We start from the raw sequence: 24526 nt of genomic DNA, 5'->3' as shown, positions 1-24526 counted from the left end.
TATTTTCACATGAAAAGGGCAACTTGTATTTTTCACCTAACATTTTATCACAGCTGTCTTGCTGTCAGTACCTATGGAATTACTTCATTCTTATCAGCTGCAGAGTGCATGCCAGGTATAGATGTGCTGTAATTAAATCATTCCTCTACAGATTATCTGTAAATGATGCTGCCATGAGCATTTTAGGTTGTTCATCTTAGTATGTACAGGAGAGTGAAGCCCTGGAAGGCTGACTTTGCTCTCAGAGATTGAGTTGGTACATCTAAGGAAGTCAGGTTTTTCTCTCAGTCTGGCTCCTTTTGTATAGAGGAGCTGTTGAAGCATAAATGCTTTCTGTTCCCTGCATTTCCCTCAACTATCTGCATTCCTCCTGCGCTAGAACAAGGCGCACAGCTCATCATCACCTCCCACCCCCAACCCTGGGGTAGCCCAAAGCATCTAAATGAAGCCCTTTCCGGTCATAACTCAAGAAGGCAGTCAGGTGGCCATTGCCACCAGGTTTTACACACATTTGTTTCCTTTCTCTTCATTTCCATAATTAAGCTCCCTGCCTCCCTACAACTCCTCCCTCTCCTTTATTTCTACAGGCATCTCTAAAATCAACAGTCTGTCCCCAGCACTTTTTTTTTTTTTTTTTTTGAGATGTAGTTTTGCTCTTCTTGCCTAGGCTGGAATGCAATGGTGCGATCTTGGCTCACTGCAACCTCCGTCTCCCAGGTTCAAGTGATTCTCCTGCCTCAGCCTCCTGAGTAGCTGGGACTACAGACACATGCCACCACACCCGGCTAATTTTTGTATGTTTTTTTTTTTTAGTATATGTGCTGCCAAAGCCAGCACTAATTTTTGTATTTTTAGTAGAGGCAGATTTCACCATGTTGGCCAGGCTAGTCTCGAACCCCTGACCCCACGTGATCCACTGGCCTCAACCTCCCCGACCTCCCAAAGTGCTGGGATTATAGGCGTCAGTCACTGTGCCCAGCCCCCAACACTTTTAATCTCTGCCTTCTCTGTGTTCCCACAGCACTGGGAGCTCTGCTGCAGCCCATCCTTCACTCACTCCAGATCCATGCCATGTTCCCTGGTGGGATGAAAGTCCTGGTAATGTGGTTACCTTCATACCTCCCAGGGCTAGTGATGGTTTCCATATGGTAGATGCTCAATGAATTTTTAAAACTTTGTTTATATTTTTAAAATATGTTTTTGAATTTGTTTTTAAATAACATTTTACATGATAAAAATAATATATGCTGGCCAGGCATGGTAGCTCACACTTGTAATCCCAGCACTTTGGGAGGCCAAGGTGGGCAGATCACCTGAGGTCAGGAGTTTGAGAGCAGCCTGGCCAACATGGTGAAACCCTGTCTCTACTAAAAATACAAAACAAAAAACAAAACAAACAAAACCAAGCCAGGTGTGGTGGCACACGCCTGTAATCCCAGCTACTCAGGAGGCTGAGGCAGGAGAATTGCTTGAACCCAGAAGATGGAGGCTGCAGGGAGCTGTGATGGCTCCACTGCACTCCAGCCTGGCCGAAAGAGTGAGAGTCTGTCTCAAAAATAAATAAATAAATAATAAATAAACAAACATACATACATATGGATGGGCGCGGTGGCTCATGCCTGTAATCCCAGCACTTTGGGAGGCTGAGGCAAGCGGATCACGAGGTCAGGAGACCAAGACCATCCTGACTAACACGGTGAAACCCCGCCTTTACTAAAAATACAAAAAATTAGCCAGGTATGGTGGCGGGTGCCTGTAGTCCCAGTTACTTGGGAAGCTGAGGCAGGAGAATGGCGTGAACCCAGGAGATGGAGCTTGCAGTGAGCCGAGATCACACCACTGCACTCCAGCCTGGGCGACAGAGCGAGACTCCATCTCAAAAAATAAAAATAAAAAAAACCCATACACACACGCGCGCGCGAGCACACACACACACACACACTTACTGTAAGGAAAAACTGCAAAGGAAAGCTGTGTAAATAAGGAAATTAAATCATCTGGAATTCCTATCCAGAGATGTTCTGATGTATTTCTTTGAATTGTTGAATTAAGAAGCTAATTAGTGAAAAAAAAAGGCTAGTAATTAGACTGAGGATGTAAATGGGAAACAGGGTCCAGAGTTTGGTGATAAGAGTAAGTCTTGAAATGGGTGGTTCAAATATAGACAATCAGGTTGAGGTGTACTTTGTATAGAAAATGAGCCTGTGTTGTCAAGTTCATCTTTTTTTCACTCTGTCACTATTTATTCAATAGTATTTACTGAGGATTAGTAAGCCATAGTCCTCAGATGATGATTTCTCTGGCCAACGTGATAGTAAGTATGCAGCTATCACACAGGCCTTTTGGAAGCTGAGTTGACCTCCCCACCTAGTAGACTGGACACCAAGTTCATGGCTAGCTCTTCAGGGGTAGGCACCTAGGGGGTAAGGCTTCTGAAATTATTGCAGAATTTTGCCTCTCTGGTTCATATCAGTGTGGCCAGCTCTTTGTATCAGTAGTTATGATATATTAACCTCACGGAATTCTCAATCTTTCTTTCTGCAATTGTTTAAGTTCAGCTTTTCTGATTGGTCTTCCTTGGTGATAGTTTAAGCACTTGTTATTCCTTACCTGTTACTGTTAGGGCTTGGCAAAGCAAGAACTTTAGGGATTGTTCCTTGTTAAAGTGCAGTTCATCTAATGCCTACCCCAGCTGCCTGTTAACTAGTGCTGTTATGGGATGGGACTCAACCGATTACTTTGTGGCAGGAAGGGATCAACTCCAGGTTGAGTGCTCCCTGACAAAGCCTCTTGTGCTTCTCAGAAGTCATTATTATGTTGTCCGTTCATGTGTCTCTTTGGCAAAGGAACCCAGGGTTTCGATATTTAAAAATTTAAGTGTGGCTGGGCATGATAGCTCACGCCTGTAATCTCAGCACTTTGGGAGGCTGGGGTGGGTGGATCATTTGAGGTCAGGAGTTCAAGACCAGCCTGGCCAACATGGCGAAACCCCATCTCTACAAAAATACAAAAATTAGCCTGGCATTGTGGCAATTGCCTGTAGTCCCAGCTACTTGGGAGGCTAAGGCGGGAGAATCCTTTGAACCCAGGAGGTGGAGTTTGCAGTTAGCTGAGATCATGCCACTGCACTCCAGCCTGGATGACGGAGCGACTCCATCTCAAAAAAATAAATAAATAAAAATAAAATAAAAGTTTAAGTGAAGCCTGGTTGTGGACTTGAAGAAATTTGAATTCTAAAATTGTTTATAGCATGACCAACATCCAGGGGATTATATTTATTTAGCCTATGGGGAGCTTTATGATGTAATTTAAAGGTGAAAAGCCAAAGGAGTTCATTCATTCAATAAGTACTGAGTGCCAGGCCCCAAACTAAGAACAAAACAAACAGATACAGATCTTAGAGTCTATAGAGTAACAGGTATTCAACAGCAATAACAGAAATGAATAATTACCAGCTGTGACAAATTCCAGGTAGGAGAGGGTGCTGTAAGGCACATATAACTGGGAAACCTGACCTATGCTGGGTGTCAGGGAAGGTTTCCTAGGGAATAGAACACCTGGTTATTTAGTTTGTGGTACCTGAGTCTTCTCACCAGTAAAATAGGGATACTACCCTCTTTGACTCACAGAGACACTATAGCAAGAGTGGTCATGGACAAGAATGAGCTCTGAAAAATGCTCAGTGTGCCTAAAACTGAGTTTGTCCCTCCAGCCAAAGGCAGCTGTTCTCTAGCTTTGACATCTGTCACCAAGCCAGGCAGTTACTCAGGCAATCTGACTGAAGACCTTTGATCATTCTCCTCTACTCTGTCCAGCAGCAGGGGTCAGACAGACTTGGGTTAGCTTTGGTTCTGCCATTTAAATCTCATTTGAACTTGAGTAAGTTTCTTAATTGGTAAAGTCACTTTTCTTATTTGTGAAATGGGGCAAGTATCGGTTCATGGCTTAAAGCTTGTAAAGCACTTAGCATAGTAGTTGGCATGTAGTTACTTCCAAACCAAGTATAGCAAATGTTGCTGTAATTGTTATCATTGCTAATTATTAACTTTTTTTTTTGTAATGGGGGCTCACTGTATTGCCCAGGCTGGAGTGCAGTGGCTATGCACAGGCTCAATCAGCACACTCAGCCTCAAGTTCCTGGCTCAAGTGATCGTCTGCCTCAGCCTTCCAAGTAGCTGGTACTATAGGCATGCACCACAGTGCCTGGAGCTAATTAATTACTCTTGTCAATTATTTCTTTGTAATAACTTTTACCTCTATTCCCACCAGCTTAGAGAAAGCCCTTGTCATTTGGCAAGAAGTGATTCCATAGCCTTCTGATCAGTGCCCCCAACTTGGCTCTCACTTCTCTAATTAATTCTACTTGCTTCCAAAAATAACAGCATTTTGCATATGTCACAGCTTTTAATATTATCACTGAAAAAACATTTGAAGCTTATAGCACAAAGAGCTAAACTTCCTAATATGGAAAGAAGTTCTAGATAATTGATAAGAAAAAGACCTACAAATGTGTAGAAAAACAGACATACAAATTCCAAAAAAGAAAAAAAATAGTCTACTAAACATGAAAAGATAAGCAGCCTCATTTATTATAAAAGAAATGTAAATTAAAATTACACTAAAATTCATATTTTACTTATCAAGTTGACAAAAATTGAAGGTGTTACTAATAACACCTTCTGGCCAAGCTGTGGAGAAATAGGCATTTTCTTACATTGCTGGGGAGTAGAAATTGGTACAATCCTTATAGAAGGCAATTTGGCATTATTTGTCAAAATTACAAAGGCATATACCCTCAGACTCAGCAATTTTACCTCGGGAAATTTATTTTACAGAATACTTGCACATTGTATTTATTGCCGTATGGTTTGTAACAAGAAAGAACTGGAAACAAGCTAAATGGTAAATTATGGTTCATCTCTTCAAATAAATGCTATGCAAAAAAGAATGAAGAGAGTCCCTCTGTACTAATATAGGAAAATCTCCAAGATATATTAAGTGGTTTTTAAAAAGCAAGGTGTAGAACAATGGGTACAGTATGTTACTTTTTGTGTAGGGAGGGGGTAATAATACACGCACGCGTGCACACACACACACATAGGAACTCTGGTAGGCACATACAATATTAATAGCAATACTTATCTCTAGTGGGAGGGGGTCTGGGTAGATGGGAGACAGAGGTAAGAGGGGAACTTTTCACTGGATACCTTATATAGTTTTAGCTTGTGAACCGTACTGCAATGGTTCTGTAAACACTACCTAGTCAAAAAATTATATTTAAATTACTCCCACTATTAAACCATTAACATATTGAGCATCTACTGTGTGCCAGGCCTAGGGGATACAAATGTGAATGTGGTTGTGGTTTGATGGAAAGATCCACTGAGCTTAAAATACCTGATTTAGGTCAGGCATAGTGGCTCACGCCTGTAATCCCAGCACTTTGGGAGGCCAAGGTGGGTGGATCACCTGAGGTCAGGAGTTCGAGACCAGCCTGACCAACATGGTGAGCCCCTGTCTCTACTAAAAATACAAAAATTAGCCGGGCGTGGTGGCATGCGCCTGTAATCCCAGTTACTTGGGAGGCTGAAGCAGGAGAATCGCTTAAACCCGGGAGGCGGAGGTTGCAGTGAGCCGAAATCACGCCATTGCTCAACAGCTTGGGCAACAAGACCGAAACTCCGTCTAAAAAAAAAAAAAAAAAAAAAAATTCTATCTGGAATTGATTGGGGATGGGGGGATTCAGTTAATCCAGCATCATTTACTGGAAGGACAGAGCCAATCTGACCCCCAATACAGCACAGCAGCACCTGACATAAATCAAGTGACCACATATTGTAAATCTGTTTTCGGACTTTATTCCATTGGTCAGTTTGTCCATCCTTCTACTATTTCTATGACTTATAATGGGTGTTGATATAAGATAGTGTTAAGTCTTTTCCAGCGGGCTCCGATTTTTCACCCTACCAAACCATCTAGTGCTGAAGTGCCACCGCCAACTCGCGCTTTGCTTTCAATACGTCCATGCGAGTGCGATTGATTTGCCTGTTTCCGTGGCTGGTTCTTTTGTGGTTACCTGGGTCTTTGTCTCATTAAAGCCCTTCACACTGAAAGCCAGCCAGGTGTCTGCAGACGAGCAAAGCAGATCTGTTGGGTAATTAAATAACGCGGGGCAGGGGGAGGAGTGGATTCGACGAGGTTGTCTCTGGAGAGAGCTTCAGAAAGGAAGTGATCGAGCTATACTTGAGGACTGGCTCCTTGGGGAGATACGAAGAGAGCCAAACTCTAAAATCCGGGCAGAGGGAGGGCCTGGCGAGGTCACCGAATGTAAATGTCTCGGGGGGTTCCGCAAGGCAGCGCGAATCGGCTCGCCGGGGTGGGGCCGCGGAGCGGCAAATCACCAGTTGAGGGCCAGAGCGCGCGCCGCCAGCTCAGAGCTGCGCCTGCTGCTGGCCGGGCAGGGGACGGACGGGGGCTGGAGCCGGGGCTGCGGGGCGCACCGGCTAGACGCGCGCGGGCTTCTCAGCGGGCACGCCCCGCGGACTATGAGCGTCCCCTGCTCCGGGAGCAGCCGCGGCGCGGGCGGTGCGAGGCCAGCCGAGCGGCGCCTTTGAGCCCCAGCGGGAGGTCCAGAGATCCCGAGAGCCCGAGTGCCCAGCGCCGCGCCGGGAGGTGAGTCTCCGCCGCGCGCCCAGCGTCCTCGGGGCGCTGTTCCTCCCGGGGCGCCTGGGCCTCCCCCGCCCCTGTGAGGACACGCTAGGAAGTTTGTTGGAGAAAGTTAGGCTCTGGGGAGCCGGCGCTTGTTGGTCCCCACCCACCCCCGCCAGCGGATTTGGCGTTGGGGGCGGGGGTGACTGAAGTGGGGCCGGGGCTTGCGCTCTCCCGGCTCTCCGAGCGCGCTGCGACTCCCGGGACGTGGCCCACGGCGGGGAGCGCTCAGCCATTGGCAGCCAGACGTCTTGCTCGGCGGCACTCGAGCGGCATCTTCCCGGGCGCTGGCCTCGTCCGACCCCCTGCCCGTCGGGGCTGCTCTGCCGGCCACCCCGTCCCATCCCTCCCGGCCCCTCTGCGCAGAAGCCGGCCGGGGTCGGGGAGATGCGAGGGCCCAGAGCGCTCCGCTGGAAGCCCAAGGCTCCGAGGAGGCGAGTTTCTCTGTTATCTCTTGGGAAGTTTGCAAAGAAAGCGAAGGAGCCTGCCCTGTAACTGTTGACAACATCTCCCTCCCTCTCTCCCTTTGTTGAGAAAGAATGAATAGTTGGTTGTGTCGCTCCCTCTGCGTCGCGGTGGGGAGAGGGGAGGGAAGGCAAAGGAAGGGAGGGACGGTGGGAAGGAGGTTCCGATAGATCGTACAGCCCATCTCTCCTTACCCACTTGGGCCGCTGAGGGCGCCGCCGCTTTAAAACGGTGTAATCAGGTGTAGACACTCGTCCGGGAGGAGGTTGAGTGGACTCCGAAGCATCTGGCAAGGCGGCGTGTTGCGTGGGGCGGGTCATGGTTGGGGTTTCGGGGGTGGAGAACTCGTGTTGGCGTTAACTCGCTTGAAGCAAGGTGCAAAGGAGAAAAACCATTTTCCTAACCTCATGTCTGTTTTCGCTTAAAGCTGTTAGCTGAGATGGAAAGTAGAGCCGTGCATTCAGATTCTTTTAAACCTTGACTTTATCTCCCAAGGCTACACAGACCTCCCCAAGGAAAGTACATTGGCCGAGGGAAGGTCAGTTTGGAAGCTGATAGCCTCCCTTGTGTTGCCTGGGACTGAGTTGAGATCCTGGGGGCTGCGGGAGGCCTCAGTGCTGGGGGTGGGGCCCAGCTCAACACAGGCCCAAGTGGGAAGGGGCTACCCAGGTAACAACGGGGAAGCCCACAGGCAAAGCGCTTGTCTGCGAGCTTGCCAGCGGGTATTGAGGGTAACGTAAATACCTTGCCAAGCCAGGAGCTCCCACACCACCCCAACTCCAACTTTCTCTAAACTGCTGTTGAGAGAAGGCTGACGTTTCCAGGATGACTAACCAAGGTCTAAATCTCCTGTTCACAAAGAAAGAACTGCTTGTCAAATGGATGCTAATCTTCAGAACCTTATCGGGTAAATCCTGTACTGTTGCTCGAAATACGATCCATGGAGGAATTATTCATACTTGAATCATTTGGCTAGACTTCATAAGTTTACTTCAAAAATAAAGGGATACTCTTAATTCCTAAACCCAAGCAAAACTTCATTTTAAGTGGATGAGCATTTTAAGTGAATATGTGTGGTTGTTCCATCTCCTCTCTCCATCTGTCTCTCCAGAAAAGATATAAAACTACAGATCCAAGTTGTAAATTCTCTGTCATGGGGCAGCCGAGACGGTTACATTTCCAGAGTTTAAAATATAATGAAAAGTTCTTAAAGCCCACATCAGATAACCATTATGAGTTAAACTTGAAAATATCCCGTTTCAGAAATAAAAGAGTAAAATCCAAACAAGTGGGCTGCTTATCTCTGCCTCAGCTTGCAAGATCATCAGTTTCTCTGAGACGTCATTGTAAAGCAAGTGAGTTGGGCCTCAGTTCACAAGCATTTCAAAACCCAGCGACTGACCAGGCCCAGGAAGGCAGCACATATGGTAGAGTTTGTCAGGCTTGCTCTTGTTCCTGATGGTCACATGAGTCTCAGATTTTCATATCAAGATGCAGAGTCTTTGACTTTTGTATATTTCAGACTGTGGCATTAGACTGAGTCAGGACGTTGTGTCTGTTTTCCTGCATAGTAGAGAGAAGTTAGATGGCCAGAATCTCACTTAGGCTTTATTCTAAAGACTGCATGTAGGCTCACTTGGTTTGCCTGTATGTGTGTCTGTGTCCATGTCCTACTTGGCTTGGTGTCTTTGTATCTATTGTTCTAGGTTAAAACGTTTCCCTCCCCATCCTTCCCAGTTGCAGTCTTCGTTTGTGAACTCTGAGTTACTTCCGTTGTGAACTCTCAGTATAACAGAGATACAGTGACTCTTATCTGACAAGATAGATAAGAGCAGCTCCTGCCCTGCTTAGAGGGGATCTGCTATTTACTAAGTACTTGCAGTATTTCTAGAACTTTGTATACACAATCACTTTTAATTTTTACAACAATCTTATGAAATAGCTGTTAAGTCATTTTTTAAAATGAGAAACTGTCAGAGAGGTTGAGTAACTTGTCCCAGGCCATACAGCTAGTAAGTCAGTGGCAGAGTAGAGATTTGAACGTGTAGATACCTGCCTCCAAAGCCTAGGTTCTGAGTCATACCATTTTATTTTAAAAAAATCAAGTGGTACATAAGAAGTATATAATGACTAGGGACATTGAGACAGAAACATTTCCAAGTGGAGAAAACATGGGAACCAGAGACTGGAGACTTGGGTTTAGTCTCCATCCACCACTTGTTCCTACAGCAAGACCTTTGCATTTGCCAGATCCCCTGCCTGGAACCCCCCTTCAGACCTTTTTTTGACTGGTTGCTTCTCTTCCCTTTTTTCAGGTCTCATGTCATTGTTACCTTTTCAGAGAGGCCTTCCCAGTCCACCCTAATGTAAAGTAGCCCTCCACCCCCACAGTCATCTTTTGTCAGTTCATCCTGTTTTATGTTCTTTAGCCTGCTTACAACTTGGATGTTACCTCATTTTCTTGTTTATATAGGTTGGATTCCTCCATAAGAGCAAGACCTTGTCTAATTTATTATGCCCTTAGCCTTGGTACACCTTGAGCCCACAGAGAATATATATCAAATGAACATTTATTTCCCTTATCTAGAAAAATGAACTGGGAATTACCAGTACTTATGGTCATTACTTTTTGTCTAATAATATTCTTCCTCCAGAATATTATTAGCTTCATGAGAACAGACCACTTCTGTCTTGTTTAATGCTGTCCCCAACACCTACCACAGTGCCAGCCATAAAGGAGACCCTCTGTGAATGTATGTGTTGAAGAATGAATGTTTGTATTGATTGAATGATACCCCTTCATCATCATTGAATTCTGTTTTGCAGGCAAACAATTATGACTGAATTGCTGTGTACCAAAGAGACTCACTAATCCAGTGGTTCTCAATCCTGGCTTCACATTGGTCAATACTGGAGACTGATGCTAATGTCCCACCCACAGAGATTCTCATTTCATTGTTCTGGGCTGAGACTTGGGCATCAGGATTTTAAAAGCTTCCCAGAGGATTCTTATGTGCAGCCAGGTTGAGAACCAATGGTTTATGTTTTTATAATAGAACTCATTCCTTGCTTTGGTCCTTATAGGCTTGAAGAAGCCAGGGTGAGAGAGAGCAGGGATATAATTCATGGGTATTGTATGATTCCTGACAGTTTAAGAGGTACTTTCACAGCTGTTATCACATCTGATAATAACAAGTTAAGGGATCTACTCTCTGGTTTAAATATTCCCTTTATGTTGATGATTCCTAAAAATCTCCATCTGCCCCCACTTCTAATTGTGCATACCAGTATCTAACCTCCTCTTAGACTACATTGCTTATACCTCACATGCAGCAGCTCCAGTGCTGCGCTTGGTTCCTGCAGGGGTCCCCTTCTGAAACTACTCGGCATGTTACAGCATCGCACCACCTCCTGTGGCTGTAGGCTTCTTCCTTCCAGCCAGATGCCTCAAGCTCTGATGTCTCATCACTCTCTCCTTCCTCTCCCTTTACCCAAATGCTGTCCCAGGTCAGACTTCTTCATTGTTCCTCCATGGGTTTCACCATCAGCCTCAGTAACCTCTCTGCATCCTTTTTCTCTCCCCTCCAGAACAACCAGAGTCACCAACTTGGGTACTGACTGGGTTCTGTCCTTCCCTGCCAGATCTTCCCTAGCACTTACAGTCATGTCCAGACACCTTGGCAAGGCCTTCAAGACTCCATGGTCTGGTCCTAACCTAAGTTGTTTCTCGGAAATGCTTCTCAGCTTCACTCGAGCCACAGCACACAACTTGGAGTGTCCTGAGCCTGTGGGGACACTTCCATGCCTTTATACATCTGCCATTATAGCATCCCCCGGGGAGGCTTTTCCCTACACGTTAACTTTTCAAAATGCTTTGTCTGTATTGTTGCCCTCTCTGAGCCTTCTCAAGTCCTTTTGTCAAAATTAATTGTTCCTTTCAGCATAAGGGTCTCTACGAATTATTCTCTCCTAGAGTTCATAGTCAGGTATTGGGTCTTAAGTATCTTTGTTTCTCCAGGTGTCTTGTATGAAATAGGCACTTAAATGTTAGTTGAATTGAAGGTAAGATGGGGAAGTATTAACATCCTTTGTTATTGGAGAATAAATTGAGGTGTTGGTAACTTGAAGGACATTTTAGAACACTTTAGGGCAATCTCGAAGTCTACATAGATGTTGGAGAAGCAGAGAGGAAACAGACTGCCAAAGGCACTGGTGCTAGGGCGACTTTTGCCCATCATACTATCTCGGAAATAGATTTGATCGGCAGCGTGGCCTTATGCACATGAAGAAGTTCTGTAGAGTGCTGCAGGCCTCCCCACGAGGTTCTTTGAAATGACCCAGTCCTGTCTGTGAAGAAGGAAGGTGCTGATAGCTTGAACAGGCGAGAATTCACAACGGTGGGGTGTGTGTATGTAGGATGGGAGAATCCTAGTCGGTTTACGTCACTTGTGTTCAGGCAGGGTGGCTAGGGAGTTTGGTTTCCTTTCTAATATGGACGGTTAGCATTGAGCAAGTGCTGACAGTGTGCCAGGTACTGGCCAGAGCTGGGAGGGGCTGCACAGGACTCTGTCCTGTTGTTCTGCACCTACTGTGAGCAGGCCTTCTGTGTGGTACCAGTTAGACGCGGAGCAGGCAAGCCCCAGAATTATTGGATTTGACAATGAACCGAGGACAGGGTTAGGATTGTACACCTTTAATAAAGATGCTCCTTCCATCTCACTCCCAGCACTTCTGTGCTTCTGCCTATCTTATGTGGAAGCAGTGGGACATGTGTGTTTTGTTGTATACACACATACAAACACATGTGTTTTCTTTACACACTCTAATGTCATTGTCACTGCTCCACTTCTGTCAACTTGTGGAGGGTTGCGTTCTTCTTGGTTGTCTTCAAGCCACGTCCCAAGTCCACAGTTCCTTTGTAGAACTGACTGTGCAGTAGTGCTATTAAGTGAGAATTTTCACTCGAAGCTCTTGCATGAATAATGCAGTGGAAAGGGTGGTCTGCAAGGAAAGAGGGCTGCAGGACTGGAGAACAGACTAAGGGGCAGCTCTCCTCACCAGCCCAGGGGAAGGGCTGTGTGTTGGGCTTGGCCACGCTGCAGTGCTGTCCAGACCAGAGTCTGATATCATGACTATTGTAAGACAGATCCTGGAGCCTCTGTCTCCAGGAGCCAGCCCTCATTTTTTTTTCTTTCGCCTCCTATTTCTTTTCCTCTGTATATTGGCCTTAAAAATGTGTTATATAATTTGTCTTAGGCCAAAACCGTAGTTTGCTTTGGAGCTGGAGGCACTGACTCTGCTTAAGGTAAATGCTTCTATTCATGGTCCTAGCTAGGAGCGAGTGTCAAGGCTGCTTGCTGCACACAGCCTCATGTGCCATTCTCCTTTCTCTTTCCATGCCTCCTTTGCCCCCCACCCCCACCATTTTTTTTCTTTTCTTCTTCCCTTTTCCTGTCTATTCTTCCCTGACTGTACAGGCACCCATGGGCATTACCTAACCCTGCTGGGGGCAGGCAGATCCTGACCCCTCTGGGGGGCCATGTACATGCAGCGCCCACCTCAGTGGCTTTCCTTTGCAGCTGAGCCTGCTGGTGTATGGCAGAATTGCCCACCTCCTGACCCCTGACCCTAGCCCATGTTCACTAAGTAGAGTGCATTGATTGATTTATAAACACTGGGTCTTTGCCAGAAAAATTCGGTCCCGTCATCCTGGGTAGCACAACTGAGGACTGGTCCGGCACTGAAGACAATTCTAGCAGCTAAAGAATTTCAGTAATCCCTGCCTGTTCTTATCATTTACACTGCTGTGAAAATATGTGAGCTAATTATCTAACAGTTTATAATACTTTCTTTCATACATTTATTACTGCAACTGTGAGTCTTCCCTTAATCACCTTTGTTTTGCTAGTTGTGCTTTTCCATCAGTCACCTGAAATAATAAAATGGCTTATATGCCACTAACAACTCTGAAAGTGTTTGCCCTCTTGGTTTTGCTGCCAACCCAGGAACATTTCATGAGGAAGATAAGTAAACTTCCCATTCTTATTAGACTCCACTAGTGATGCATTAAATGTTGATCTGTTAATGGTCTGTGAATATTTCATTTTATGTGGCATACTTCCATTTCCTTTTGTAAGTAGGAAGTCAGTTCTTGTGACTCTCGAAGATTTATATCTTCACTCTTTTCTTTCCCCCTTAGAGTTGAGAATTATGGCTGCAGGAAAATTTGCAAGCCTTCCCAGGAACATGCCGGTGAATCACCAGTTCCCCCTGGCCTCGTCCATGGACCTTCTGAGCAGCAAGTCCCCTCTCGCTGAGCATCGCCCAGATGCCTATCAAGATGTGTCTATACACGGCACCCTTCCACGGAAGAAAAAAGGTCCTCCTCCCATAAGGTCCTGTGATGACTTCAGTCACATGGGCACCCTCCCCCACTCCAAATCCCCACGGCAGAACTCACCTGTGACCCAGGACGGCATCCAGGAGAGCCCATGGCAGGACCGGCACTGCGAAACCTTCACCTTCAGGTAACTTCTGTAATTTCACTAGTGAAGATGATTTGTCTTAAAGGGCTTTTTAAAAGGTTTTTATGGCTGGGTGTGGTGGCTCACACCTATAATCCCAGCACTTTGGGAGGCTTAGATGGGTGGATCACAAGGTTAGGAGTTCAAGACCAGAGCAACATGGTAAAACTCTGTCTCTACTAAAAATTTAAAAAGTAGCCAGGCGTGGTGGCGTGTGCCTGTAATCCCAGCTACTCAGGAGGCTGAGGCAGAAGAATCACTTGAACCCAGGAGGCGGAGGTTGCAGTGAGCCGAGATCACTCCACTGCACTCCAGCCTGGGCAACGGAGCGAGACTCCGAAGTTTTTATTAGGAAAAATGTCAAACATACACAAAGTTGAGCAAATAATTTAATTAACTCCCATGAACCTGTCACCCGGCTCCAACAGTTACCAGCTCAGGGCCAGTCCTGTTTTGTCTGTACTCTCACCTACTTCCCTCATCTGGTATTATTTTGAAGCAAATCTCAGATTTAATATTATTTTATCTGTAAATATTTTGGTATGTTCCTTTCAAAGATAAGGACTCTTATGTTAAAAACTATATAACCACAATGTAAAAAACTATAACACCTAAATAAAAATTAGCCACTTCTTAACATTATGTAATATTTTAGGGTATTTAAAAATCCAACTTCCTCTATTAAGTCCCTTAAAAGAAAGCCCAAGTACTTTCTTTTTATCATAGCATCAGATTCTGAACCATGTGCATCCACTTCTGTAGAGATGCCAGGATGTCTATAAATTAGGCCCCATATCTCCATATATTTAGTTGTCAGCAAGCTGAAATAAAATTTTATATGGATGCACCATCAGGTCAGCTTCAGAATACTTTAGGACAAGAATTGATTTTTCCCTCTCTGTGACAGAGATCTGGGTAAATGAGTCTTACGGTTGTAAATGCTTTTTCTCTGGATTTGTAATGGGCCTGGCTGTGACTGGTTTCTGCCTGTTAGAGCTAGTTTGGAAACTGCACTCCTTTTCCTGTTGGGGAAGATCAGCAGCCTGTGATGCTATCTGGTAAAGAATGGGACAATTTCTTTTGTTATCTCTCTTTTGGTCCAAGCTTGTCGCAAAGCCGCTTGGATCCTAGCTCATTCATTTGTTCAGTATCTGTATATGGAGCACCTATATTAGAGTGTGTTGATTTTATAAGCCCCAGGGCTTACCAGGAAAATTCTTCTTAGTCCTTCTGATTATCTTAAATGAAGGGCTGGTCCAGCATTGAAGACATTCTAGCAGCGAAATTATTGCACAATCGGTTCTTGCCCTTTTATAGGGTGGTGGAAATATGTGAACTAACAGGGTAGCAGTGGAGCATCTGAAGCAGTGTCTTCCCAGAGTTTACATTCTAGTGAGCGAATTAGGTAGTATGTACAAATAAATAAGACAATTGCAGATTATCCCAAATGCTATAGAGGAAATGGAGTGATATGCTGGAGATTTATTGGAGGTGGTACGTTTTTGGTAGGATAAACAGGTTTCTGAGATGATATTTAAGCTCAGATTTGCATAATGAGGGAAAGCAACCATGGGCCTTCCAGGCTGTTGCAGGCATAGGGAAGTCAAGTGCAGAAAACTGGAGGTGAGAGCACGTTTGGCATGTTTGAAAACCCCAAAAGGAACCGGAATGGCCTGTGGCTGGACTGCAGCACCTTGAGAGGAGAACAGTGTAGGTGTTGGTACAAAGCTAGGTGAACAAGAGTTCAGAATTATTCTCAGTTCCATAATTACAGTAGTACAAGAAGAAAATAAGTGGAGGCCCAGATAATCTCCATAGAAACCACTAGAGAGCCCTGAACTGCTTCTGACACCAGATTGGGACATTCCTTGGGGTATCCTGGGGGTTAGAAGGTCCTGGACCCCGCTCCACAAAATCTAGGTGGGTGACCTCCCAGCTCAGAGAGCTGGCAGGCAGCCACTGCTGGAATGGGTGAACATGGAGGTGCATACCTGTGCACAGGATTGTTAATATCGCCTCATTGGCACGTAAGGCACGTAAGGGGCAAGAATGCAGGAGGTGAGCAGCAAAGACAGGTAACTTGGCCTGTTAAAGATGAGCACAGATGCCAGGCTGCATGATGTGGAGTCAGAACCAACTGTTAGCTGGCTTACGGTGGACCGCTTTTCATTTATTAACTTAAACTGCCCTGAGCTAGGTGTCTACCGTGTAGTAGACACAGACAGTTTATAGACTTAACTCCTTGAAGTTCTGAGGCCCTGGCTAGATGCCAGCTCTTACAAAGGGAAACTCCACACTAGGGGGGTGGGTGGGGAGGCGGTAGTAATGGAGTCACCAGTAATGGAGTCACCCTTCCTATCTTGGGGAAGTTCTTGGTAAACACCCAAGGTCCAAGCTGTCAAGCTGCCAAGAGTGTAAAGCTTTTTGATTTGAAAACTGACTTGGACTGAGGTCGTATTTCTGTAAAAGATCTTATCGGAGGATGGGCGCAGGTCCTGAGTTTGAAGTCCAGGCTGTGGAAGACTTAACAAGCACTCCTGGTTTAGGGTTTGTTTATGATTGAGAGCTATATTAATCCAAATTCACATCTTTTTTTCTTAGCTGAAAATATCTTATTGTTAAAGATGAATGCAGGAAGTAACAAATGCATATCCCTCAAAAATTGTGCTGAGTGAGAAGGCACAAGGTTCTCTGTCAAAGGGTCATAAAGTCCTACCCCGCTCTGTACGACTATTAATGTATTTATTTTTCTAACACATTAAAGAAAAATCTCCTGAGGTGCTCTTAATTTTGAGAAGTTCAAAATACCTTATATTCTATTTTTTGTGAAGTATTCTTAATGAGATTATAAGCTGCCTCAATTCCTTTTTGAAACCAGCCATGATATAAACAAAGTTTTTGCGTATGAAAAGCTAGGACCAAGCAGCCTGAATGAAAACCCAAGGCTCTAGAGAGGGAGGTTTTGCCAAAGGTGCCACAGCAGAAATACAGTGAGAGAAACCGAACTTCTCATTCAGCTCTTCCAGTTGAAAGGAGCTGCAAAACACCAACCGTTCACTCCAGCTCAGTCACCTCTTTCTCTCTTTTCGTAGTGAATTCAGGGGTTAATTTGAGTTGACAGTGACTTGCCCAGATGTCAGCTCTGAAAACATTGCATCTCATCATGTTGGGTATTGGCCTGATGTGTATTGGCATGAAGATAGTGGGCCACCTTGGATGTCTCCTGCCTCCCCTATCTCACTCAGAGGGAGGCCCTCCAGATAAGCACCTCTTTGTCTTATGAAGTACTCTGTTGCAAGTTTGCTCTTTTCCAAAAAATTATGTTTAGCTTGTTAATCATTTAAAAGTCACCTTTATAGGCCAAGCGTGGTGGCTCACGCCTGTAATCCCAGCACTTTGGGCAGCTGAGGTGGGCGGATCATGAGGTCAGGAGTTCGAGACCAGCCTGGCCAACATGATGAAACCCCATCTCTACTAAAAATACAAAAAAATTAGCCGGGCGTGTTGGCGTGCGCCTGTAATCCCAGCTACTTAGGAGGCTGAGGCAAGAGAATCGCTTGAACCCGGGAGGTGGAGGTTGCAGTTGGCCGAGATCATGCCTCTGCACTCTGCCTTGGGTAACAAAGCAAGACTCTGTTTCAAAAAAAAAAAAAAAAAAGTCACTTTTATTATAATTGAATATTCATTGAACATACATCCTATCGGAGGCCCAAGACAAAGCAGAGGAAGTCTCTTCTTTGACCTTAAAACTTGCATGATTAAGCTGTCATATCTACATGTGTCATTTCCTCCATTATTGTTCCATTATTAATTATCCTAATAATTAATAATAAACATAATTATCCTAATATTATCAATTGTTATCACCTATATTTTATAGTTTTCAGATAGCTTAAGGGATATGTTCATAAACTATCTTGTTTGAACATTGTAACCCTGTGTGAGAGACATAGCAGATTTCATTATGAATATTGTTATCACCATCGTCAGTATCATCATTTAGAGTTGAGGAAATGGGTTCAGGGATGTTGAGGCACTTAAGATCATACCTTAATGGATCACTGAGCTAGGATTAGAACCCAGAAAGTATTATAGGACCTTCCCCAGACAGTGTGTTCCATAGCCTCCCAAGAATGTTGGCACCAGCTGTGGGCATCCTCTGAGCTATCTTCTTGCACAGGGATCAGTACCCTGCTTGTATTCAGCGCCTTGGACACCTGCTTTGGAGAGAATGGAGCCTTGCCTGCCGAGAGCCAGGCAGAAGGCAGGCCTGGAAGGGGGAGTTGGTCTTCTCTTTTGGTGACTGTTATCTCTTGGCTTTGTTGTTGTCTTGGCTGCCCTTGGATGTACTTGTGGTTTTGAAAGGTGGCCAAAGCCAGAAGCCAGGGAGCTCTTAAACCTGCTGCTTGATGTCACAGAAGGAGCCTTTGTTCTGCAAGCAGACCCAGGTTTCTCTGAGAGGTCTGCAGATAGGATTTCCTCTTGACATTCACATCGTTCAGCTGATATCCCCTTGATTCATTTATCTTCAAGGATGAATTAGTATTATTATTTATTTTTATATTTTTCCATAAGTTATTGGGGTACAGGTGGTATTTGGTTACATGAGTAAGTTCTTCAGTGGTGATTTGGGAGATTTTGGTTCATCCGTCATCCAAGCAGTATACACTCCACCCTATTTGTAGTCTTTTATCCCTCGCTGCCTCCCACTCTTCCCCCCAAGTCCCCAAAGTCTATTGTATCATTCTTATGCCTTTGCATCTCATAGCTTAGCTCCCACATATCAGTGAGAACATACGATGTTTGGTTTTCCATTCCTGAGTCACTTCACTTAGAATAATAGTCTCCAATCTCATTCAGGTCACTGTAAATGCTGTCAATTCATTCTCAAGGATGAATTTGTATTCAAATCTGGAACCTTCCTTGGACTGAGAGGAGACTGGTTCCTGTTGTCAGGATGTCTGTGTTGCTAGGATAGCTGAGGGATCAGTGCTTGGAGACCATTCAGGTGTTTTTCTTGCTTGTGGGTACGTGGAGGCACACATTCCTCGGAACAGCTGTGAGTGCCTAATTCCTTCTGCCTCTTGTGCTGTGGGAGCATGTGGTGGGACAATGTGGTGTTTCATTAGTTTGCATGAGTGGAACTGACTGACTCGTCACAAGTGTTTTAACTGACAGTGGCCAGAAAGTCTGCAGAATTATCCCTAGTTAAAATGAGCGGTACATTTTCCCAGGCAGTAACTAACCTACCCTGTCACAGTGTCAGATCTTCAATGTTGAAACAAAGATGTAAGGTCCAGGATCTATGCAGCTTTTTCATCTAAAACACTGATTTAAAGCCCTAACTCTGGACTGTCAATGCCCTCATCTGAAAAATGGTTTTAGTTATTCTTCTTCAGTACCACTGATTTCTGTAACTACTGCCTTCTCCTTAACAAAGCAAGATGTTCCCTCAGACACTCAAATACACCAGCCTTTAGCTCAGGGTTAATCAGAAGGATGTATGATGTGAAGGTCCACATGCAAACATCTGCAATTTATTTATACCCAGCATGTCTGCTGTCTGCAAATTGGAAGCTTTTTGTGTACTTTTTGGAGAAAAAAATTGGATTTGGAGTTTAAAAAAAATACTGGGCCGGGCACGATGGCTCCTGCCTGTATTCCCAGCACTTTGGGAGGCCGAGGCAGATGAATCACTTGAGGTCAGGAGTTTGAGACCAGCCTGGCCAACATGGTGAAACCCTGTCTCTACTAACAATACAAAAATTAGATGGGCGTAATGGCACATGCCTGTAATCCCAGCTACTGGGGAGGCTGAGGCAGGAGAATCACTTGAACTCGGGAGGCGGAGATTGCAGTGAGTCGAGATCACATCACTGCTCTCCAACCTGGATGACGAGAGTGGAACTCCGTCTAAAAAAAAAAAAAAACTTTTACTAGATTAATAGATTCTATTTAATAGACAGTATACTTACTGAGTGAGCATAGTGACAATGGCTTTTTAACAGCCCAAGTTCAAGAATGTTTCTGGAAAGTAAGAGTCCATGGGTTGAATTGATGTTTTTATAAATTTAAAGTTGAGTTTTACTAACATTTTGAAATACCCCTTGGTGTTTGAATGCAGCTGTTGTGAATAGTTTAGTGAATTCCAAGGAATGGTGAATGTCCTGGCCCCTGGTGGCCCCTGGTGTGCTGAGGTCAGGAGCAGATGGGTCAGAGGTGAGCTCAGCCCCTGCATCTCGCGCTGCTCCTGGGTTGAAGAAGTACAGAGTGTGGAAAGTGCCTGCAGATCTACCAGCTGTCTGGTGGTTGTCCTAAATCCTCTACTGACAAGGATGATTTGAATCTAAATGCCAGGATCTACGCATTCTCAGCTGTTCTGGGGGAAAAAATTTTTTTAATGGATTGCAAACCACAACCAAGAAAATGATCAGAGAATTACACAATGCAGTCCTTGTTGAGTGGAGCTGCGTAACATCTCCTCTGGACTGCCCCTTCCTCACTCCCACCCCAGGACAGACCTGTTTTAAATCATGTTTTTTTCAGGTCACCAGCATGCTATTTGGGAAAGGTCAGGTATTTTAGTCTTCTGGGTTTTTCACGTCCCTCAATATATGTTAAAACACCTTGTAAACAGAAGGTGCTATGCAGTTACAAATTATTACTCATATTCTTATCATGTGTGGATTTGCGAGCCAGCCTAGCCTGGCTAGAATACACAAGCTGGAGAAGTCTTAGTTGTAAGCTAAAGGAGTAGTTGCTGTGGTTGATTGGAAGGAGACTGTCCTCAGGGGGACTGGACTAGGTGGCCAGACCTGCTTGAGCCACATGGCTGATACGACCTCAAGTCATGCTTCGGAATGGTGTCACTATCCAGTCTGTCCCCAAGGGGCTAGCCGTGGGATTGGATGTAGAATTTCAAGCTCTCTTCTTAGAGGCCCCAAAGACAAGCATATAGGGCCTTGCTTGAAGGATTGTGCTGTTATTTATGAGTTAGAGAGGTCTAAGAAACCTTCCCTAGTTGCCCCAGCTTTTATGCAGTGTGGTCTGTCTGTAGTTCCAGTTTGCCTGTGAATATAATCGCTAAATATAAAATAACTCCTTTTGTGAAGAGGAGAAAAAACAAAGGACAGATAATCCAGAGGTTTCAGTTCAGATCCTTGTTTTTGCCACTTATTAGATGTGTGAACTCTATAGCAGGTTCTAAACCATAAAATGGGAGTGTAAATAACCCGTCCGAGGAGTGCTGTGTAGGTTTACTGCTCACTAAATATGAAGGCTCCACAGAACGTCAGAGCTCTGACTTTCACACTTGAGCCTGGTACACCGTACTGGGAGTCTGCTTGAGCAGGTCCCATGCCTGCTTCTAGCTCCCACCTGGTCACCAGCAGTTTCTTCTCCTGCTCAGCTCTGCTGGGACGCCTGGCTCAAAGCCACTGAGGCCTTTTCCGGGACATCTATGTAGCCATGGCTATCAAAGAAAGCCACTAGTGACCTTGACTCTGATTCCAGCAGCCTGACATGGTAGCTTTGTGACCTTGGATAAATTATTTTATCTTTCTGAGTCTCCATGTCCTCAAAGGGTGACTCTAAGGATCAGATACAATCTCATGTGAGGGTGCCTAACACAGCTCCTGGCATGGAGGACGCTCAGACTGATTGGTTTCCTTCCTTCCTTCCTTCCTCCTGGAAGGCTAGAGCTGGGAGGTGCCTAAGCCTTTGGTGTAACCTGAGATCACGTTCAATGACAGCAGCATGTGTGGGAGAAAGTTTCTCACATGTTGATGGAGTCTGGCTGGAATCCCTCTATCTGAGCCTGCCCTACAGCAATGAGTCTTGGCCAACACTCAGTTTATAGGTATAACAACCACGCAGTGCTCTAAAATATCAGCATACCATTGTACTGATACAATACACAAAACAGAGCCTGTCTTCAGTGAATGGGGCCCCCAGCCCTTGCCTGATTGTTCTTGTACTTAATATCAGTGTCTTTGCTGTTTATTCTTCCATGCATATTTATTAGCTTGTTTTATGCCAGGCATTGTGCTAGGTGCCAGATACCTAGTGAAGCACAAAATAGATGTAGCCCCTGTCCTTAGGGAGTTCTCAGTTTAGGGGCCATTCAGGCAAATGCATCATTAAGTGCATAACTACAAAATGAGGAGGTACAAGGAAGATACAACATCAGAGGACCCCAAGTTACTTAGACTGGTGGAGAGAAGGCCTCTCTGGCATGGGAATTTGAAGATTTAATATAAAAAGAGAATGTATTTCAGTAATAAATTTTATGTAACCATGTTGAAATGATAATGTTTTTGAAATAGTTAAATAAAAGATTAAAATTAACTTCACCTATTTTTTAAATTGACTACCAGAAAATTTAAAATTACCCATGTGGCTCACGTTTTGTTTTTATTGGATAGCACTGGTCTAGATTTAGGTAAGGAGTTCAGATTTTCTCTGTAGGGCAAAAGAAAATCTAACTTTAAAGGATTTTAAGCAAGGGAATGGCATGATCAGTTTTTAGAAGATTGCTTTGTCTCCTTGTAGAGAATGATTGATGGAGAAGAGCATGAGGAGGGAAGGCAGGACGTGGTTGTAAAAGTACAGGGAGCAGGTGAGGGTCTGCACTAGGGTGGTGGTAGAGGAGAGAAGTCTGTGGATTTGAGATATAGTTTGCAGGTACAGTCTGCCGTATCTGCTGAGGTTTGGATCTGGTGGGGTGAGGGAGAGGTATAGTCAAGCATGGCTCAGGCAGCTGAGTGTATGGGATAGAGTATTCGCTGAGATAAAGAAGCTTGGAAGAGGACCAAGGCTTTATTTGTTTGGTTGGTTGCATTTTCTTAGGGAAGGGGGTTATGGTAGATTGCTGAGAATCAGGACTTCTGTTTGGGGCTTGCTAAGTTTGAGATGCATGCATGTCTAAGTGGAGGTGTTAAACAGACAGGCGGTTGGAATTATGAACCTGGAGCTCTGCAAAAAACCTGCCTTTCCTGACCTCTTACCTATATCTAAAAGGTATAAAGTTAGGAGTCTGCACAGAAGTGAAATTAAAGCCATAGAAATGGATGCCATCGTCAAAGGAGAGATCTAGAGCTCTGTGTATAGAGTAAAGGGAAGGAACCCTAAGAACGACCTCAAAGGAATCCCAACACAGTTTGTTCCAGGGAGTCAGAAGAGGAGGCTGAGTGCAGAGAAATGAGATAGGATATGGATAGGTCAGATCTGGATAGGGTTGGTGTTCAAAAGAAGATTTTTTTTTTTAGATGATAAACAAAATTCAATAGGAGACTATCTTGCCATTTAAACTAAAACAAAGCACATTTTATCCACAACTTAATTTTTTAAATAAAGCAGACATGTTTCCAGGGCCACCCTCCCTGGGGTCTGTGTCAGCAGCATGGTGATTGTATTCCTGTGGTTCCTTCCCAGCAGTCCTGGACATTCCCCGAGGACCCTGTAGACAGGAGGTACATGGACACTTCAGTGTCTGCCTTTGCCTGAAGGGTGATGGCTGCTTTTCCAAGGTTGAGGTGGGTGGCCACGTTGAGGATGGGTGTCTGCCCTGGAAGACAGGTTAAGGGGGTATGTTCTTTATCTGGTAGGCAGAAACCCTTCCTCTTAGAGGCTTGATGACATTATCTCAAAACCATAGCATTTTTATTCTGTCTCTGGATTAGTTAGAAAAAGACTTTACAAACACACTCTTTCAGAAGCCAGTAGGGAATGGGTGGGGGTGGGGTAGTTGGGACTAGTGGGATTGGAGGAAGGGCAGATAGATAGCAGCCAAACAAAGCATCTGCTTTTATCAAAAGTGCTGTGTTTGGGCTTAGACAGACTGAAGCCTCATGATTCACTGATGCCAGATCCTCTCTGCCTGCCAAGAGACATACTGGCCTTGATACGGTTTTTCTTGTTCTTACCCTATTCAATTTGACCGACTGCTGCCAAGTTAAAATTTCAACAGTGGCTTTTAGCTTCATGCTGTCACTAGAATTCTGCTGAGCCCAGGTTAACCCATGACTGGGTCAAGTTTTTATCAACCAGTACCACTTTGTATTAGTCTTGGATTCCTATATAGACTCACCATAGTGTAATATGCAGGATATTTAAATGATGCTGTTTTAACGTGATTAGGGAAACTGCCTGAAAAAGGAGTTGAGTTGCCATTCTTTTCATGAACACATTCATCATTGCTATGTTTTCAGATAAGATAGACACTGACTCATAGAAAAGTAGGAACTGGGCCAGGCATGGTGGCTCATGCCTGTAATCCCAGCACTTTGGGAGGCCAAGGTAGGCAGATCACGTGAGGTCGGGAGTTCGAGACCAGCCTGACCAATATGGAGAAACCTCATCTCTAAAAAAATACAGAATTAGCTGGGTGTGGTGGTGCATGCCTGTAATCCCAGCTACTCGAGAGGCTGAGGCAGGAGAATCGCCTGAACCAGGAGGCAGAGGTTGCAGTGAGCCGAGATCCTGCCATTGCACTCCAGCCTGGGGCAACAAGAACGAAACTCCGTCTCAAAAAAAAATAAATAAATAAAGAAGAAGAAGAAGAAAAGGAAAGAAAGTAGGAACTGGCTGTTGAAATGAAAGAACCAGGCATTTTAGAAGTAATCAGGCCTTAGAATCTCTGACAGCCAGGGAGGGAAATGTGTTCTTGTCTATAGTCTACCCCGGACTGTAAGAAAAAGGATTCCAAAAGTCGAGGGGCATGATAAACATGATCCTATGGCCTCAGATTTCAAAAGAGAAACACAGTTCAGGACAATTAAAAACAGCACTGTGACCCCAGTTCCAAAGGAGGAAGAGGTATGTGGCCATCT

The 24526-nt window shown here is 44.8% G+C and overlaps 1 protein-coding gene across 2 annotated transcripts in view; it reads left to right on the top strand.

The window, feature by feature from the left end:
• Positions 1 to 24526, top strand: part of BCAR3 (BCAR3, NSP family adaptor protein) — a 280076-nt gene that overhangs the window by 152742 nt on the left and 102808 nt on the right. The window contains exons 1-2 of one of the 2 annotated variants that reach the window (XM_025370939.1): positions 6433 to 6672; positions 13373 to 13700. In XM_025370939.1, coding sequence (XP_025226724.1) covers positions 13384 to 13700 — 317 coding nt within the window. In that variant the 5' untranslated portion in view covers positions 6433 to 6672; positions 13373 to 13383. Of the gene's footprint in view, positions 1 to 6432; positions 6673 to 13372; positions 13701 to 24526 lie in introns of those variants that run through there. The other variant, XM_025370948.1, reaches the window with a different exon arrangement.

The sequence above is a fragment of the Theropithecus gelada genome, chromosome 1 (genome assembly GCF_003255815.1).
Source record: "Theropithecus gelada isolate Dixy chromosome 1, Tgel_1.0, whole genome shotgun sequence".
Classification (NCBI taxonomy): domain Eukaryota; kingdom Metazoa; phylum Chordata; class Mammalia; order Primates; family Cercopithecidae; genus Theropithecus; species Theropithecus gelada.
The sequence above is the reverse complement of the archived record's forward strand: the minus strand, read 5'-3'. Positions and strand labels throughout refer to the sequence as shown.